Below are 21,493 nucleotides of genomic sequence, written 5' to 3' on the forward strand. Positions count from 1 at the left end.
CTCAGCCCATATAAACAGCCGCAGGGTGGCGCGCCACGACAGTTCAGTTTGAGCTTCCTTCGAGACGACTTCGAAGAGAAAAAAAGTGATCAAGAGTGATACCAGCGTAACCTACGACTTGGCTACGACCTAGGACATCGTTAGTGCTTAGTGTTTGGATCTAGTGTTTTGTGTTGGACCTAGTGCTAGTGAATAAAGTCTTCAAAAGAGTCAGCGGGTCTTTCTCTCCAAATCCTTCGAACCCTAGCGCGTAACAACTGGTGTCGGAAGTGAGATTTGGAGATGCCATTGACTCCGAGAGAGGACTTCAAGGAGGCCGTCAGGACAAGGGCACAACGAGCTGCGGAGGCCACACCTTTTGGGTATGGTAATAACGAGCCCCATCTTCCATGAAGCGGGGAAGTGGCCGGTCTTGACAATCCCGCTATAAAGACAGGTGAGGCCACTGTAGGAAAGGAGAGATGCCGGAGGGTGGAATTGGGAATCCCCTTTGCTCCGGGAGCCTCACGGGGTTTGAGGCGGGAGAGAACTTTTTGAACCTCTCTGGGTATGGCCTCCGCAGCTCGTTGTGCCCTTGTCCTGACGGCCTCCTTGAAGTCCTCTCTCGGAGTCAATGGCATCTCCAAATCTCACATCGGACACCAGTTGTTACGCGCTAGGGTTCGAAGGATTTGGAGAGAAAGACCCGCTGACTCTTTTGAAGATTTTATTCACTAGCACTAGGTCCAACACAAAACGCTAGATCCAAACACTAAGCACTAACGATGTCCTAGGTCGTAGCCAAGTCGTAGGTTTCGCTGGTATCACTCTTGATCACTTTTTTTCTCTTCGAAGTCGTCTCGAAGGAAGCTCAAACTGAACTGTCGTGGCACGCCACCCTGCGGCTATTTATATGGGCCGAGATGTGTCCCAGACCATTCCAGAAAGTTCTAGAAAGTTCGCGCATGTACCCGGTTTTCAAGAATATACTTCTAAATAGTATCATTCGTGCCGAAGCATGGCTCTCCCATGTATATAACGATAGATGGCGCTAGCTTTGTGCTTAGTGTGATCGTAACATTAATAATATATTTACCTACTAGTAGGTTATTTATTACATCTAGATGTTGCCTGCGGCAACTTCGTTTGCGATGAATATTATTATTGTTTTCTTCATAAAACCCGTGACTCAATTAAATTATGCCCATATAAAATTTTATCAAAATCTGTTCAGTAGCTTGAGTGTTAAGAAGTTTTATTATTGGAAACAGACAGACATACACTCCTTTTATAAAATTGGTGATTATAAATCAACAAAGCAACAGGTGTATGAGAGAGAAATAAAATAAAACTTTTAATATTATATTATAATAAACTGTCACAACAGGGATTTGCCACGTATATTACACTATATTATGCTAAACTTAACATTACATCACATATACATGAGATAAGTAGATGGCCGAAAACCACTCCGTTCACATGACGAATTACAGAAAAAACTTATTCTATGTAGAAACATTAAAAACACATCAAATGTTGTATAATAAATATAAAATGCGCAATCCCAATATTTTAATCCTCTAAGAACGACCAGATTGATGCGTCGTGTCGTCGGAATAGAAAAACGCAGGCTACTGCGTTGAAATGACGCGCGACAATACAACATTGCGTACTGCGTGCGTGTGCGCACCCAATTACTTTATCTTCTGTTCATCGTTCCATTTAATCAATGTAGGTATATCATTAGCGTGAATTCCAAAATATATCCCAGTATACTGGCAAGCATTCACGATGCCTTAAATCCGACGCCATACCACTGATGTGCCTACTGCCAAGACAATAATTATGATTTATGACGAATTAAGTAGAATGAAGACGTATACAAGTGACATCTCAACATATACGTCTCAACACTAGGTAGGCTAGAATGGGATATATTTTGGGACTTATCTAATATTATGTTTTAACCTCAGTAGACGACGACACGACGCAACGGATCGGCATCTATGGAATGCATTATGCAATCTAATTACCCAGGTTTGCTTTAAAAATATATTCAGAGTAAAATATTATCTACTGTGTATTATAATTGGCCTGAGATAGGTACACTATATTTACTAGTCACCATAGTACGGTGCACCCATTGTCATAGATTTTTACTACAATTTGTGAGCTATCAAAACCACCTTGACTATGTTTTTTTTAAAGCACTGATGACTCACTGCGAACTTAACGTAATGGCTCTTAGATGTACTAACAGTGAAGTTGATTCATAGACAGATGGCGGACCAACGTAATTTGGTCACGTTGGGTCAAACCCAGCCGACGGATCACGACTAATATTGAATTGACATAACCCGACCAAATGACGTAGGTCCGTCAACTGCAATTTCTTCGATGGTACATTGTACAGTCAAGAAAACCATGCTTAGCAGTTTGATCATCATCGTGTTTCTTGTGTGATAATTTTACGTTCGAACCACGAATCACAATGTCAAAATCTGTACGAGTATGATAAGACGTCGTCTCGTAATTTGGACCGTAGTATATGGTTCATGGGATAACATGAACAATTTGAAGGCTACATAATTATTTTTATAAAGATACGAATATGTAGCTGTAAATTGCTTCTGTTAAGTCCTTTATCAATCAGCTTAACACTCTAAGCAATATTTCTTTTTCTTACATCAGAAAAAATAATTTACAGGCAGACCTTCGTTATTTGGTCGAGTTATGGCTAAGCTTAACAAAATCCATCCAAATTACGTAGGTCTGATATCTGCATATGAATCTATTTCTCAGACAGTACAATAACGAATTATAGCACTTGATAGCACAAAAAATATTTAAATACAAACAAAATAATATGTAAAATAGCTGTAACAATAATTTACAATGGATTTTACATTCTTATGAAGAATCCATCCTGTATGAAGGTAAAGAGTTATATCGATTGAAGCGGTTCAGTTTTTCCAAAAAGGCAGTAAAATTATTCTCAAAAAGTTTGTCTAGAAAGAACAATAGCAAGCATCATATAGATTATACAGAGTGTAACAAAAATAAGTGATAATACTAGATTTACAAAAGGTCGCACCTTTGTGTATTATTCCTTATTGACTTTCTTTCACCTTCGGTCAGACATTTGCAATATAGGTATTTTTAATTTGCATGAAGAAACACTTATGCAGAGCAGTTACACAAACATTGCAAAAATATTACATAGCAACTGGGCAGGTAGGTCAGCCAGCCTGGTTACACTCATTATGCATCGCATTTTATCTAAATTGCAAAAAAACAAGTACCCAATAATAATATTATGCTAGACCCACACAAACTTGGAAAAGACCACAGACATAGATCAAGATAGATACCGCATGTCCCTCCATTTGTATGAAAACGAGCGTGCCACTTTTTCCCTACCTACTGTGACGTACCGATGATAAGAAACATGTCCATTATTTAGGCCAATGTGTCTGTTCGAATTTATACAGCTCTATACATCACAATTAGGCATTTTTTCAATCCGATCATCAGATTTTGACGTCTGATTCCGGTAACGGTGGAGCGCAGACCAAATGAACAGACTTTCGAAAGACGAGCATTGCTCGTCGTTTGGGAACGCGATATGGCACGCGAAGTACTTACACATGCGGTATCTATCTTGATCTATGTCTGTGAAAAATACCCTAGATAGAAAATCAAGGGTCTTTTCCAAATTATCAGAAAAAGATAGAGATATAGATTAAAAAGGAGGACATGACAAACCTTTATGTGTGGTCTATGGATGTAAGGATAGACATTTTTATACACTTTTTTTATCAAATAACTTAGTTTGCTGTTACAAAATAGATCTTACGCTAAAAAATAAGCAATTAGTTATATGCTTAGATTTTACTTTCAGTTCTTTACCGTGTAGACATTTTCAGTTTTATCATACATCCATTTAATATCACTTAGGTACTATTATAATATCAATTATATACAATTCCAAATCCTAAATCTAATGCAGTTTCAGTATACAGATAAAATATTACTACGTTAATAGATATTGTATTTTAATATTAGAGTTTACGTTTTGTTTTCCATTTAAATGTTTACCTATGTACCATCGAGGAAGTTGATTCCTATGCAATTGACAGACCAACGTTATTTGGTCGAATATGTCAATTCAATGTTAATTGTGATCTGTCAGCTGGGTTTGACGTAACGCAACCAAACTACTTAGGTCCCCGATTTGCATAGGAATCAACTTCTCTGATAGTACTATCAGAGCCAAACGTACGTCAAACCCAGCCGACAGATCACAATTAACATTGAATTGTGTGATCCGACCACTGACCTCCATTATACAAGTACGCTGTTTATTGGAGATCAGTGGATCCGACCAAATGTCGTTGGTCTGTCAACTGCCTAGGAATCAGTTTCCTCGATGGTACATCTGCTAGATGACAGTGTAAAAACTGATTATTATTTAAATATTGTTGGTTGAGCCAAGTCAAAATCCACATTATTCATAACATTTGTCATCAGGAGCAGTCATATAAGAATACTTTGCTTATAATTTATTTACATTATTTTTTAGCTGCCAAAAGTTGCCGTATTGAGATCTTAGTTAAAAAGCTACGAATAATAAAAACTAAGGAAAAGTAACTGCGTCAAAAAACATGCGCCACAATACTTGTCAAAAAAGTGTACCTTAGGTACACATTTCAATACATTTGCAATATTTAGGTGACCTTGAGCGTACTAGGCTGACGTTACATGACAGATCAAAAGGAACCAACGGTAATAGTATGGGAGTTACGATTCCTTAGTTTTTATTATTCGTAGTTAAAAAGACAAGTCTAAAATTCCATGTAAAATGCAAATATAAAAGCAACACAGCTTACTTTGCTCGTTACAAAATTATAGCATGATATTGTAAGAAACATCGAAATTTGATTCAGTCTTGATCCGTCGAACAAAGTAACCTGACGCATAATATTACTAGCAGTTCAGTTTATTACTACACAAAAAAACCCTAAGAGCCTGATTACACCTACCGAGCAGAGGGGCGAGACAGTGCCCTCGGCCGAGGGCACTGTCTCGCATACAAAACATACCGAGTAGGTAGGCCTCATGTAGACGACGTTCTAAAAGTGTTAACTTTGTTAACCTATTTAGAAATAAATAATTTCATTTCATTTCATTGGCCGAGAGCACTGTCTCGTAGGTGTGATCAAAGCATAATCTCTGATAAATAAGCTATAGTAAATGCTCCAATAAGAATATCAAAGGAATCGCAAAGTACGATAATTCGTAGGTTCACGGAGTTTAAACGGCGTGTCGATTATCTCTTATTCTTGTTCTTCAAGGTAAGACGTCTCCAGAAGCTGGTCTTCTCGGTCGGAGGCTGCTCCTCTCTCGTCTCCTCCCTGGTCTCTCCTCTCAACATATCTAGGAACGTTGGATCATTCTTCTTGACGTTCTTCTCTATTTTCACAGCCTCGGCGCTCAATTCCGCCTTTAATTTCTCCGGGCTGGTGTTCTCGACCTTAAATTCATTTGGATCCTCTACAAAAGCCTGCTGGAGATCTCTCATGATCTTCTTTCTTATCGTCTTCTTCATGCTGAGGTGTCGCTCGAGGGTTTTGACGTCGCCGTTGGCGTACGTGCGGTAGTCATCCTTCTTCTTCTTGCTGGACTTCTTGGTCTTGTCGTCGTCTTCAAACTTGGCTTCGTATTGCTGGTTCAGGCCGAAGATGTCCCGGAGGTGGGGGATAGCTCGCTCCGACGTCATGATGCCGGTGCGCTGCACGGGGTTATTATAGACGCATCATGGGACCTGGAATTGAGAAAATTTGGGGTTATTTTATGGAATCAAATTTGGATCGCCAGAATCTTTTTTTTTCTTTATTCAAAGGCATCTTAAAATTAAGTCGGCCAGGTTAGAACCTTTCTTCAAACGAAATTAGAATCACTGGAATAAAAAAGGATGTGAGCTGATAACAAATTAACTAAGTTCCAGATATTCCGGAAAATCTTAAATGATTTCGTGTTTCGTATTTGATTGGGTAGATATTCATAATAATAATTATTACATTACATTTTATGATATAATAGGGGGAAAATATCAAAAGATTTGTATGATTTTTTCGATGTTACTAGGCATACAATTTTCCACACTAGATGCGGTAAGATGTCGAACAATGGAGGTGATAAAGAAATGGATGTTCTGAAGCGTAGCCGGCGCCAGTACACCGATTGTGGTAATGACTGTACATGGTACATGCATGTACACAAGACATATTTCTAAAAAATAAGTTTTAAAAAATATTTTAATTTTGTTACCGTTATTTTAAGAACAACAACAATGACTACGATAATAATAATAACGATTTTTACCGATCTACACGAATATAATATTTATACTTACTTCATTCATATTTTGATAAGATATGTACCTACATAAGACGCTATGTAGAAAACAAAGTACAATGTAGGTACTACAGGCACACATAAATATAAGCTAAAACGCATGCTATTCAGACTTTGCCGGATAAAATGTTTACGGAAATATTAAATGACGAATTCATCCAAATTAAGTTTTTATTGATTGAGAAGGATTTCCTTAGCTTCATGCTGAAAATGTTTGCGTTTCCTTAGTTTTTTATGACAACCTCTGTGGCTCAGTAATTGGTAGGCTGTTGGTAGCTCAAGCCGGGGGTCGCGGGTTCGAATCCCGTCGACGGAACAAAAAGTTTTCAAAGTTCATGGATGTGTATTAAATATGTGTATCATATAATAAAAATCTTAAATATATGTATAGTATAAAAGTATTAAATATATTTCCGTTCTCTGGTACCCGTAACACAAGTCCTTCAGGTACTTAGCACGGGGCCAGACTGACGTGGTGTGAAGCGCCCATAGATGTTATTATTATATTATAATTATTATATTTCAGTAGGGGTTCCCCTTCATCCTTCGATCACGGATTCTTGGAAATCTATAATAGTTATTCTATTGTTGTCGCGGTAACCGGTATCCTTATGGGGCTTGATGGGTTAAGACTTATGGGAGTTAAATAAATAAATTGTTTATTGCACGCAGAAAGGTGGATACATAACATTTTAAAGAACACATTATAAAGTTATTACATTGAATATCTTACAATTTGCGCAGCCCCTACACTAAGAAAATCTTGTGCTGTAGGGGTCATATCTAAGTAAATAATTTGCACCATAAACTCAACAAGTTAAAGATTTTAGAAATACTTAGTAAATGAAATCATAATAAGTATTTAAAATTATATTTTAATTTAGACGAAAGAAGGCGTCGAGAAATGATTCAATAGTACCAATTACCTAAAAGTGATGTTCATAAGGCAGTAAACAATTAAGTATTCTATCTAATATTATGTTATTCTTGCATTTGTCTTACCTTGATAAAAATATTTTCGATTTCTAATCTAAAAAATATCGCTCACGATTGCATTACGCAAATTATGTTTTGTTAATAGAACAGCAATTTTATTGTTGATTGTACGTATTGTTCATATAATAAAGCGCGGTCCACTGCCTCGCCATTCGGTGAGAGGAGGAAAAACTTGCCAGGGAATTATAGATCTTAACTCAATGCAATAACACCTCTATGTACCAGCAATCCTTATATTTTTGCCAAGGAATCTTAGACTCTATTACAATAGAACGCACGTCATACAGACAGGCTGACAAGTGAATAAATCGGCTGCGAAATTTTTGAGCGCTTTCTTTTATTGTGTTTTAATCACATTTTATTGTTCTAATTGTTTCAATTATACACACTATGGACCCTCTTAATTAATAAAAAGTTATTCTAGTACAATTTAATTAATTAAATCACTTTTATGCTACCGAAACGCTTTTGTTTGAATTAAATAAAACCCACATTATCCTAGTTAATAATAATAATAAAGTTTATTTGCAACTACATTAATGATGCATGCACACATACTTTAAAACAAGACAATTCCAAATTGCAGCCGCAAATTGGCTCATGCTCGGAATGTGCTGGTACACCCAGGGGCATATTCAGCGCCGGTCTTCCGCAAGCAAAGTTCTTTCTTGTTATCTATTACTAGCTGTTGCCCGCGACTTCGTCCGCGTGGACTTTAGTTTACAGTTGTTCCCGTACATCGATCATTTCACATTCGCAAATCAGAAAAGTATATTGTGTGGGGACCGCACATTTTTCCGGGACAAAAAACATTGTCCCAGATTCAAATTAGTATCTCCAATCTCCATGCCAAATTTCATCAAAATAGATTAAATAGTTTAGGCATGAATCATAAAAGTTTATTGTGCGGGAACCGTATATTTTCCGGGATAAAAAGTATCCCTTGTCCTTTCTCGAGACTGAAAGTATTGCCATACCAAATTTCATCAAAATGGATTGAATAGTTTAGGTGATAATCATAAAAGTTTATTGTGCGGAAACCGTACATTTTCCGGGACAAAATTAGTACTTATCCCTTGTCCTTTCCCGAGACTCAAAGTATCTCCATACCAAATTCCATCAAAATAGATTGAATAGTTCAGGCGCAAATCACAAAAGTATATTGTGCAGTAACCGTGTGCAGTTTCCGGGACAAAATGTATCCTATGTTCTTTTTCGGGACTCAAAGTATCCTTGTACCAAATTTCAGCAAAATGGGTCCAGCCGTTTACGCGTGATGTCGTGACCACGCGAAATATAACGTTCCGTGCGTAAATTAGATATTTCACAGACAAATTAGTCCACAAAAAATAGCCTGTGATCCTTCACGTGGTCTACTTCTTATCTGTGCCAAATAACAGAAAAATTGCTCCAGTAGTTCGTGAGATAAGCCCTTTCAAATAATTTCCTCAGTTTTTCCACATTTTCGTCTATTTCTTCGCTCCTGTTAGTCTTAGGCCTTAGCGTAATAAAATACAGGGTGCAATTAAACCTACCTGCCAAATTTTTTTTGGGGCTTAGTTATCATTAGGTGAGTCCTTTAAACCAAAAAAAATAGGGTGTTAATTTTTTTACAATAACATATTTTATCCCAAAAAAAAATCGATGCACAGTGGTCACTTCATAAGTTAATAATAATTACGATATTGCGACCGAGCAAGTAGGTAAGGTGCATTGGGGTAACTTCGGAAGAAAAAAAATGGGGATATTTCGAAAATGGCAAATAATAAGTAATTTTGAGCTCTGGCTACATTAACCGAGACGCCAATTTAATCACCTCCCCCACTTCCTTTTCCTCGAGCCGTCAGCCGGCAGTGTATGTGCGCTAAGTTCATTTTTTCGCGCCAAGTGCAATTTTATGATTTTTTTGGGATTATCGAAATTATCGAAATTACCCCGTATTGTTTTACACAGAAATTAGGTAAGTTACGTAATATTTTGTTGTTTTAAAGAAGCTTTGACGTTTTTTGCTTTCCTAAGAAGAGGTTATGTTGTTCTGGCTATGATTTTTAATAAACATTCGAAATAACCCCAGTGGGGTAAATTTGTTAACGAAATTTCCCCAAAAATTTTTTCATAGTCTTTTGCAGGGGTGCGCAACATAATATAATATTCCGATTTGATGGTCCTAAAATATGGATTGTTCTATTTGTAGGACAAGGTTACTCTTGAATTATGTAACTATTAACCTATCATTATACAAAAAAACAGCTTGTTAGGGTACCGTTTTAGTCGTTTTAGTTCACTAATCAACAAAACTTAGTTGACTGCGGAACCCTAAAACGCAACCCTAACCAGCTGATTTTCTGTATATTGATAGGTTAATAGTCCTATCTCTGTTAGCTACCACTTTCGTTGACTTTTTTATTGTTCTTATTCTATTTATTTCTTTGCTCCAAATGTTGAGGACATCTGCATCCCCGATGGGGTAATTTCGAAAATTTTTCGGTACAAAAATTAGTTTGGTGTCTTCTATGGCTTGTATGCACAATATTTTTGTATGGGGTAAAATAGAATAAAAATAAATATGTGCCTTAAATGTATTTAAACATTAGGTCGTGTTTCGGCTGTTATTCGAAATTACCCCTTGAGTATTTGAAATTACCCATGAAAAGTAGAAATAGGGTTATATTTTAAAGGGGTAGTTATATCAGAATCCGTAAATACTTTTGAACTAAAAAATATACAATTCACATGGAAATATGTTTATTATAACTAAAATGTTACAGTTATAGGTAACAATATATACAAATTCGTCTTCTAAACTTGAAACAATGACACAATATACTCACTCTTCCAAAAACTTTACGAGATTGCCCCAATTACATCGCGCCACTCCTAATTTAAAAAAAATGGTAGAAAATGCCCGGTGACTCTGCTGGTAAATTGTTGTAGTCACTCCCGCGAAACTGCAGAGATCTCTAGTGGGAACCACCCTCCCCACCACGGCGCGGCAGATGCTGTTACTTCAAATGGCGCTGTAGCCACTATGCGTTCTACTGGTGGTAGAGGTGCTTCATAATGTTTCGCTTTAAATCTCTTACAAACTTGACATTCTGAAACAACTTTCTTTAATAATCTTCGTATATTATCTCTGTATCTCCGTATAGTATCTGTAATCCAGTAAGTGTTTCTTAATTCACCCATCATTGTTTGTGTTCCAGCATGATGCATATCCTTATGTTTTTGTTGAATCTTTCGATAAAACAACTCATTCTTTCCTGGCATCAAAATTGGATACTTATATTAAATCTCTATCTTCTCCACTGTGAGTTAATCTCGTCTTCACTCTAATGATTCCATCTATTTTTAGTTAGTAAATCCTTATTTCTTATTTTTTCTGTATAAGTCTCTTTCTGTACAATCTTTTTTATAGTCTCTTCAGTATTCTTATACTCTTCAAAGCAAATACTTGTCGATTTGGTATTATATTTTTGTCTTATTCTTTGACTCATTCTTAGTAATGTAGCTACTAACCTTACTATCTTCCTATATTTGCTAAAATATAATACCTGTCACGGTCGCCACTTTATGTTGAAAGTAAACACAATATATAATAATTATTCTTATTTTTTTCAGGTTCAAAACCAATATTACATTCAGACACGTCGTTTCTCACCATTTTTCTTGTCGTTCTATTTTCTAAACTTTGGCAATTGACACTATAGCACTATAATATAAAACCTAAAAACTTAAACCTTTTGTGCCAATCCGCAACACTAGCTGTCCCGGTGAACTTCGTGTCACTTAAAAACCTTCCCTGGACTTCTAAAATTAGCCCAATCCGTTCAGCCGTTCTCGAGTTTTGCGCTTAGCAACACATTCAGCGACTCATTTTTATATTATAGATAATTAGTGTAGGTCACTTTATTTTCGCCGCCCCATGTACGAAATCCGCCGCACGGCGCACCCCTAGGACGCTGCCGCCCCTAGGCCGCGGCATATACGCCCTATTTATAAATTCAGGACCTGCGACAAAATAGGAACAGCAGAAATATTTAAAACCAGAAGTTGCTCAAACAAACATACTTACCTACTTTCATCTTACATATTTAATAAAATCGTAGCGGAAAAAATTTTGTACATTAAAAATAAACTTGAAAAAACGAGTCAGAGGCATGTTAGAAGAGTAGTAGAACACAATATTTTAACTGTTTTTGAAATTTTTGTTTTTCTGTCTGTTCGTCTGTTTGTACAGGCAAATCTCTGAATCCGCTGGACCGATTTCAATAAAATTTGGCATGGTGATACCTTACATCCCTGGTCAACATCTTAGATACTTTTTTTAACCGACTTCCAAAAAAGGAGGAGTTAATGTTTACTTTGCTGTTTGTGGTCAGATTTTCAAAATTCTTTTTACGATGTTGCGTGCAACAGCTAGTACATAATAAAAATAATTAGATATTCTTTGTAATTTATCTCTATACCCAAACACAAGAATGTGGTCACGGTAATAAGAAGCTACTATCCACATTCTTCTGTAACTTCACAGTTCACGGTACTCGTAACAAAAGTAAAAGAGATGACGTCACGCGTGACGTGTCGATGACCTCGGTCAATGTTACACGCCGTCCGCAGTTATATTGCCCGATTGTTCCTGAAAGTGATCCTTATGGCATCAGCATAAAGCTCAGGCTTTTTTTTTATTATTCAGGCTTGAAGACAAATCAGAAGTTTGAATGGTAAAGAGATAGTAAAACTACATACAGTAGTGTAAGATGTGTCTTTCAAATCGATTGTCCCTCTGATATAGTTGATTCTCGCTGAAGCCGAAGCCAAGAACAATTTCTAGCCAAAACCGATTAATCGGTTATTACATAAACTTCAAAGGAGGAAAGTTTAAAATCTCTGTGCTTTTTTGCTTGAAATGGCTGAAGCCAAGCCGAAACTTCGACCGGAGACTTTACACTAATTAAATAAAACTAGTAAAAAGTATCTTTCAAGTCTCAGGCAGTCTAGTAAAGCTGTTATACTGTATAATATTAAACTACAGTTAAGGAGTGTGGGGAAACTCATGCTGACAGATTTTATAGCTGACTTTACGAGCTACTACTGACACACCACAGTAGATAGTAGATATGGTAGAGACTGTTTTATTGGTAGCTACGAACGGTAAGCGGTAGCTAAGTACAGTAAATTCCTCAAGTTATAGTATTTGAACGTCCACAGCTACGACAAAATATGCGGTATACTGAAATGTAACATTTATATTTTATAAGCATAATCAGGGTGAGCGTAGTTAATAATTGTGCTCTACAAAAACCTGAGCACTTTTGTGGTAAACTTTACGGAAAAATTGTCACGCCTATTGATTTGTGCTTTAACATAGTAATTTTTATTTATATGTAGATCAAGGTCGGTCAAGGTTTGGTTACTATTAAAATATTTACTTAAAAAAAACGGCCTTAAAGATTATTACCATCTAACCTAACAAAGTTCGGTTTTTAGCTATTTTATCCAAATAAAGATCATTTTCATCAGCTTTTATCATCTGCATGTCTATGGCTAGGTCTTACATAACTAGCAGCCTAGAAGCCTGCACTTCACATTGTGTGGCCTGTGGGTCACACGCCTTACGCAACTCATAATAGTTATATTAACTATGATCCAACCATACTCGTGGGAGCGCTTGCGTCGCTTACTAATTATTGTACTCAAGTTTTTAATGAATCTTGGTAGCTTAAAATTTTGCTGTTTACCAGACTGCCTCAGGTTTTGTTTTTTCGAGAGTATGAATGTTTGTATGTTTGTCACGCTTTGCAGCCTAAACAGCTTGATGGATTTCATTTTGAGGCGTCTTTACTGTGAGAGTGACACTGCAGGGCATATCAGTTTTCATTTTTAAATTACCTTTTTTCATTATTGTTACTCACACAATGTGACTAATTTTTTTTCACTTTTGTATGGGGAAATTATTCGTGACGCTCGGGCCGTTGCCCATACAAAAGTAAAAAAAATTCGTCTTTCAGAGCTGCTACTTTCACAGTGAGCTCTCTACAGGAACACGTACACACCCTAAAGTATTATCACTTATTTTTGTTACACACTGTATAATATTATACAATACAATGTGTAAAACGTAAATATAGTTATTACTTAAACGCTCAAAATCTAGTAAATTAACGATTCGTATTTTTAAATATTATACCTACCTCGTGAAATTCGATTTTACACAGAATCTGACATAAGTTATACTGTACGAAACTCTATTTTTCCCCCAAAAACGTTGTTAAATTCGTCACTCACCCCCTGCGATCCCAAATAAGCCCGATCATCAATATTTGATGCGTCTGTAGGGGGGGAGATTGGGGACATACATCAACCTCCCCTCGCAACTGGACAGATGACTCATCCTCACATAATTGGTAAATTTAATTAAATCTATTGTCTTAATGGAGTTTCATACCTTCTTTAAAATGACCATAGACCAAAAATTATCTTTTATAGACGTAAATTATGGAATATGGTTAAGTATAACTTATATGGGTATTAGCTAGGCATGGTATTAGATTTTAAAGAAGTAGTCACGAATATAACTGGAATAATTTTATGTCGGTGCAATGAATTTATATTCATTAAAGAAGTAAATTATTTTTCTTAGCTATGCTAAGCATAGCATGGCATAGCTAAGAAAAATAATGAATAACATAATGAATAATTAATTTAAGTATTAATATAAGTACTTAAACTTAAACTTATAACATTCTACAGTCAAAATTATTGACTGATGAATGTTTAAATTCATTGTATTTGGATTATTAGGTATCTATACTTTAATTCTCTTAACAGTTTTAATAGAAAACATTAATTACTTTATAGTTTTTACAAATGAACAATAATTTTGCCGGGTTGAATATATTCTATGTTCTTTTTCAGGACATTTAAGTCTCGGTACTTTTCAAATTCTTTTGAGGGGTAGCGTGAAAAGGTACCTCTCAGACAATGCAGATATACAAACTTGCCTTTATAATATTAGTATGGAATTAGATTATTTCTATCGCTTCATTACGCACCATCAGAAGAAATATCTAGGAAATCTACAATGCGTTTTCCGATCTATGCAACGCGACGTTACTGTGAATGTAACATTTCCCTGGCTTTTCAATACCATTGTATTCAAATCCTTAGCGATTTCCTTCACTTCATTTATCGGATCTACAGATTGCCAGTATGCAATTGTGTTTGTACTGTGATAAGTTTTGTTAGTATTCTGTTCTACAAATGGCAACATTTGAAGAATGTTGTGAAAACTAGCGTTATTAGATATCGACAAAGCGACAATACATTTATGATACAATAATTATGTATTTACTATATTATAATATAGAGGTTTCCGTGAAAGTAGCAGCGCTGAAATAGTTTATTTGTGAGAAGTTTGATTACGATAGTAGCTGTAGTTTTCATAAATTTTAATAAGGTATAGTTATTAGCACGATTTAAAGGTCACTTAAAGCCTACTTATCCACAATATTATACTTTCGTTACTTACAACTATTAGCCATGTATTAATTTAATAATGTTTACAATAATTACTGTCAGGGGTACCCTTACAACCCTTGTGTCAGGGCTAGTCAAGGTTAGAGGACGTTTACCTATGTCGATATATGGACACATTATTAAATACGCTACCTGCCAGCAATACTAATGAGGTATAGGTACAATCTGTCGCTAACACGGGTCGCACTCATATTAAATGAGCTGGTTTATTCCCTGTTTAGAATGAAAATTGAAAGTTTTGTAGGTTTGACTAAGTAACTGCTAAACGGATAAACTGACCCTAATCTATTTTTTGGAGCACCAGCCCCCGTAGACAAGTGGCAAAACGCTAACGCTAACGCTAGCGCTACAAAATGTATGGATTTGACATTAGTATTCGCTAGCGAAGCGATGACTTATGTCAAATCGCATACATTTTGTAGCGCTAGCGTTAGCGCTTTGCCACTTGTCTACAGGCTCAGAAATCACAGATTCTGAACACTGTAACTCCTACATTCCAAATGCTGGAGAGAGTGGGTAAGGCCAATTTAATATACATGAACCCTGATAATAATAAACGTAATATAATAGCTACGTATATCCAGTGTATAGATACTTACTTAAATCGAACGATAGTTTGATCTACAATTAGCGATGAATTTAACCAATTACATAAAACTTCTAATTGGATTTATATAAGAGGGGAAAATAATTCCACGAGGAAACAATGCAGCCAGTTAGACCATCAGTGAGAAGCGGCAACATCCGGTCGATCCAATGCCCAAGGGAGCCAGCACTAGCAAACACGATGGCGCCAATGTCTTGTCTATTATAAAGACAATAAGAAGTAGATCTTTGCAAGTACGGTAATATATTAGCCATCCAAATGCAATCTTTTTTAATATTATGAATGCGAAAGTGTGTCTGTATGTCTGTAATTACCTCTTCACGCCCAAACCACTGAACCGATTTTGCTGAAAATTGGTATGGGGATATTTTGAGTCTCGGGTCTCTCGGTCAGAAAAGTATGATACTTTTCTGACCGTCTTTATTTATTTTTGTGTCCTTAACACATAATACTTTTCTGATTGATAGGACTAATCTGACCAAAAACTGATATGTTGCACACGTCTGCACACACAGAATATTGACAGAAACGTTGTCAAACGTCGAACAAAACTTTTCATTTACTGTTTAAGCTGATGCTGCCTCTAGCGCGATAACATTGCTGTATCCTATTTGAGTGGCGTTTGGCCAGTGCTCCCAAAAGGGTGTGCCACGGTACCGTGGCCAGTAGTTGGTGTGCCTCAAAAAATATCGCCGTACTATATTCCTAGTTTATAAGAGCCAAAAAAGGCAACATCTCAGGACGATCGACAGGAGAAACAGAGCACCCCCGTACACGCTGCTTGTGTGGTGTACCTCCAAACATTTTCATTTTTCTAGCTGTACCTTGAACACAAAAAGTTTGCGGACCACTGCTCTATGCCATAGAGTATAAACATTTCCGTAGTCATCCCGTGCAACGTTAAAATAACGATTTAGCCGGTGTGTCCGCGTTAACAAGTAGGGCGCGACGCGGCCCCAGCGAACTCTATTTATATGTTAATATCTCCCTTATAGCGCTTATAACATAATACCTTGTAATTCACTTTTATCCATGTCATCTGACAACCATGGCTTGAAGTGGAAAGGATTTAATTTTTTTAACGCACCAACGGAATCTTACTTACCACAAAAGATTTAAACATCTATTGAACAGTTGTTTTGAGACCATTTTGCACTGATTTTTTTCTAATCAACTGTTTAACAGGTGTTTAAATCTTTTGTATGTTGTGTTCAGAATTCAGATCCCAGAACATATATTTAAAGTGTCATTTGTAAGGTGTATTTTAAAGAATGAATATAAATATTAAATATATTGTAACAGATCATCATTCCAAAAATGAAAAAACTGACTTAAATCAAAATTCTACGCGAAAAACTGAAGAATTGTAGCGTAGGAGGGGATCCTACGCTACAATTTATCTATCTATCTATGGACGCTTCACACCACGTCAGTCTGGCCCCGTGTTAAATACCTAGGAAAGTCTTGTGTTACAGGTACCAGACAACGGAAATATATTTAATACTTTTATACTATACATATAATATATATAAGATTTTTATTATATCATACACATATTTAATACGCATCCAGACCCGGGAACATTGAAAACTTTTTGTTCCGTCCGTCGGCGGGATTCGAACCCGCGACCCCCGGCTTGAGCTGCCACACACTCAACCAATTGAGCCACAGAGGTCATCAAAATTCTTCAGGTTTTTCGGATTAACTTATTTTAACTTTGTAAAATGAAATATTGATGATCGATAGTGATTTCTAATAACAGTCAATACAATGTTTACGTATTGATTTATCATCATTAATCAAGTTATAGTTGATGACAAGAGCGTGTATCTAGGACGTCTGAGTCAGATGTGTGGTAACTGGTAACAGCCTAGCGCGTGCGAGACCTACATACTATTGCAATAAAAATAATAATATTAATAAAATGCAAACATCCATACTTTCTAATATTATATATGCAAAAGTGTGTCTGTCTGTTACCTCTTCACGCTAAAACTGCTGAACCGATTTCCTGAAATTTGGTATGGAGATAGGGGATAGATAGATACTTTGGTAGCGGCGTTAGGGGGAGCGACGCTGGGCGCTCCACAGTGTTTTAGAAATCCCCAAAATCGGACATGACTAAGTTAATGCAATGAGTCGATGGCGTCTTATATTTCAAATGCAAGAGTAGAACTCCCGTGTGCGCATTTTACTTCGTTTTGGAGAAAATCAATTTTTAAATTAGTCATTTTTTAACTCCCTGAAAACGAAATTATTTTATTTAAATTAATTACGAGGGTTTGTAAACTTGCTACCCAGTTGTTTAGATTGATCATTAAGAGACACAAATTTTGTACTTTATTTCATTCCTACAATTCAAGTAGTTCCTGAGATTTTAATGATTTTAAATATTTACGGTGGTATGAATAAAAAAATCTTAGTGAACGTTTTAACAGCTTTCTAACTAAAATGTTCACTAAAGTTAAAAACCGTCTTATAACACTCCATATGAATAAACGCTTGCTAAGCCTTCGCTAAGTAAAATACCTTTAGATGACGTTTTATAAGAATTTTTTTTGGTAATGTTGGCAGTGTGTCAATTTATTGTATTCCACAGATTAAAATTTGTATTCAATGTGTCAAAAATAAAGAGTAAAGAAAAAATAAGTGTACTTTATGGATTTTATAAATCATAGAGCAAAGTAGACTTTGACATTGGCAACTCACTAAGGCCGCCATAATAAAAGAAGAAGAAGAATAATGAAAAGAAGGAGAAGATAACTAAAAATACTATTTTATTCTGTTTTACTTTTGAGGCCTACAATTAGTGCATTTGACACAATGTATCTAAGGGTCTATACAGACGGACCGCATTTCAACTGCAATTCAACCGCAAATTGCAGTTCAAGTGCAGTTTGAATGCAGTTGACACGACTGCAATAGAACTGCAAACCAAACGCGCAGTTGGATTGCAGTTCATTTGCAGTTGGCGTGCAGTCGTGTGAACTGCATACCGACTGCATCCAAACTGCACTGCTGGAGAGCGGACCGTGCGGGCGGGTAGGATGGTGCAGTTTAGATGCAGTCAGTATGCAGTTCACACGACTGCACGCCAACTGCAAGTCTGCAACTGAACTGCAATCCGACTGCGCGTTTGGTTTGCAGTTCTATTGTAAGGTCTACACAGATGGACCGCATTTCAACTGCAATCCAACCGCAAATTGCAGTTCAAGTGCAGTTTGAATGCAGTTGACACGACTGCAATACGACTGCAATAGAACTGCAAACTAAACGCGCAGTCGGATTGCAGTTCAGTTGCAGTTGGCGTGCAGTCGTGTAAACTGTATGGTTTGCAGTTCTATTGCAGTCGAATTGCAATCGTGTCAACTGCATTCAAACTGCACTTGAACTGCAATTTGCGGTTGGATTGCAGTTGAAACGCGATCCGTCTGTGTAGACCCGTAATCGTGTCAACTGGATTTAAACTGCACTTGAACTGCAATTTGCGGTTGGATTGCAGTTGAAATGCGGTCCGTCTGTAGAGACCCTTACTGATTCTTGAAATTGCAATAATGTCAGAAATCGCGATAATACTCGATATTGCGTCCATTTTCAGTCTCTTAAAATGGTCTTAAAGTAGGTCCGAGGCTTCACTAAAGTTTGCGAACTCCTATTTGACGTTTCGCGCCTAAACAACTGTTAGCAAACGTTTATTCATATCGATTATGCTTAAAATGTTCTTAAAATAGGTTTAAAACAGGCGCGCTATTTTTTGACAGCTGTCACCTTAAAAAGGTGTTAGAGCACTGTTAGAGAACCTTTATTCATATTAAATTTTACAACAGGCTTATAAAGCTGTTGTAAACCTTCGCTAAGTTTTTATTCATACGACCGTTAGACTTTATTTTTTTTATGATTTCCGCACTTTCTGTCAAAACTGAAAAATACTTTGGTATAGTCTTTACACTACAATATTTGTATTTTTTGTGAAGGCGCAACGAAATTGCGGGCGTCAGCTAGTTATTTATACTTGCTTATCTACACTCTACAGTCTATAGTCTACAGGGTCTAGCAAAACAAAGAAAATATATACTTAGTGCTTGTTTCACCAATTTCTGATAAAGTGCCGAATAGGCTATTCATAACTTTTTTGACAGATTCTCCATACTGGAACTGTCAAGTTAATTGGTGGATAGCCTATTCGGCACTTATCAGGAAGAGTGAAACAGGCCCTTAGAGGTGTATATTATGACGTGTCTCCTTCATAGAGTTCGCTGTAAAAGTAGTGCCAGCGCTGAAACAAATTTACTTTTTAGTTATGGGGGAAAAAAACGACGAACCCTGTATAGTTGATATTGATTATGCATAGAATATTAAACTTTCTAATATATAAAATTCTCATGTCACAGTGTTTGTGCGCGAACTCCTCCAAAACGGCTCACCCGATTTTTATGAATTTTTTTATGTACCATCGAGGAAATTGATTCCTAGGCAGTTGATGGACCTACATCATTTGGTCGGCTTATGTCAATTCAATGTTAGCTGTGACCGGTCGGATGGGTTTGACGTAACGAGACCAAATTACTTAGATCCGCCATCTGCCTAGGAATCAACTTCTCTGGTAGTACATTCGTTAGGCCTGAGAATAGATTTTATCTACTTTTTATATTGATAGGTACTAGAAATAATTTATATATGGCAAAACAACGTTTGCCGGGTTAGCTAGTTTTTTCATAAATGCATTTATTTTCCGTCGTTCAAAGCCATACAAAGCATTGTATTCATATTGTCAAACTGACACGGCACTGCATATTGTTCACATCTGAACAAATACAGCAATGAATCGAAACAAAGCAATGCCATAGTTTTGTGATGAAAAAGAATTATATTTTTATAATAAACTAAATATTACCCGCGACCTTGTTTCGCAGAAATACAGACGCGCAGGAACCGTAAACTTTTCCGTGATAAAGACTATACTTTCCCAAAATGACAAAGAGAGACAAAAAAATGTGTATAATAAACACAGAATATACCGTCTTACCTAGGCGGTTAGTATTTTTTTACTGCTCTTCATTTCCCTCGTTCATAGTTCTTGGTAGAAAAAACCGCATCATAATTTGACCGTGAAGCTTATAAATTACTTTAGAGTTATGTCGTACAAGATGATGCCCTCAACTCTTCGCGTTCATTTTTCCTGGATGAAATGTATCCTATGTCCTTTGGAACTAAAAGTATCTAACTGCATACCAAATTTCAGAAAATCGTTTCAGTGATTTGGGTGTGAAGAAGTAGCAGACAGATAGACAGACGGACACATTTATAGTAATAGTATGGATCAGAAGTAAGTTTAACAATTGTTTCACTCCAATCACAGTCAGTAATAACCTATGTGTATAGCCAGTCGGCTAGATCATTTTTTAAACTCTTTTTCACATCGGCTTTTTGTTACAGAGCTTCAACAGCTCATCGATAAAGCAGGCTATTAAGCTTGTGTATGACTCAATAAATTGACAATTTGAGTGTCTATCCAATCCGGGCTCTTAATTAAATCGATAATTACAACGAGAGCAATTAAAATCTCTATTGAACCATTAATTCGATTTTCGAATTAATCCGTATCGTAATAAATCCGATCAGTATTTGTTGAATTTGTTGAGCAGAAAATCCTCGTTTCAAAATTAAATATACTTTGATTAAGTTGACGTTGGAATTAAAAATAACGTAGGAACGGGAACTGCCCTTTTTCAGTAGATTAATATTTATGTATTATTGGGCAAAACGTGGTATTATTTCTAACTGTAAGTATGTGCAAAATAAAATCATACAGAAACCATGAATTTTCCCACATTGAAAAATACCCTAAGTTTTCCCTAAGGTAAAATCCATTCTAATATTATAAATGCGAAAATGTATCTGTCGTCAGTCTGTTACCTCTTCGCACCCAAAGCACTAAACCGATTTTGCTGTTTG

At 36.4% G+C, this 21,493-nt stretch overlaps 1 protein-coding gene across 1 annotated transcript in view; it reads right to left on the reverse strand.

The window, feature by feature from the left end:
* Positions 1–5,146: 5,146 nt before the first annotated feature.
* Positions 5,147–21,493, reverse strand: part of LOC121731352 — a 63,673-nt gene continuing 47,326 nt past the window's right edge. Inside the window, exon 3 of the mRNA XM_042120753.1 lies at positions 5,147–5,806. Coding sequence (XP_041976687.1) covers positions 5,312–5,761 — 450 coding nt within the window. The 5' untranslated portion in view covers positions 5,762–5,806 and the 3' untranslated portion in view covers positions 5,147–5,311. The remainder of the gene's footprint in view (positions 5,807–21,493) is intronic.

Source organism: Aricia agestis, chromosome 10 (genome assembly GCF_905147365.1).
Source record: "Aricia agestis chromosome 10, ilAriAges1.1, whole genome shotgun sequence".
Classification (NCBI taxonomy): Eukaryota; Metazoa; Arthropoda; class Insecta; order Lepidoptera; family Lycaenidae; genus Aricia; species Aricia agestis.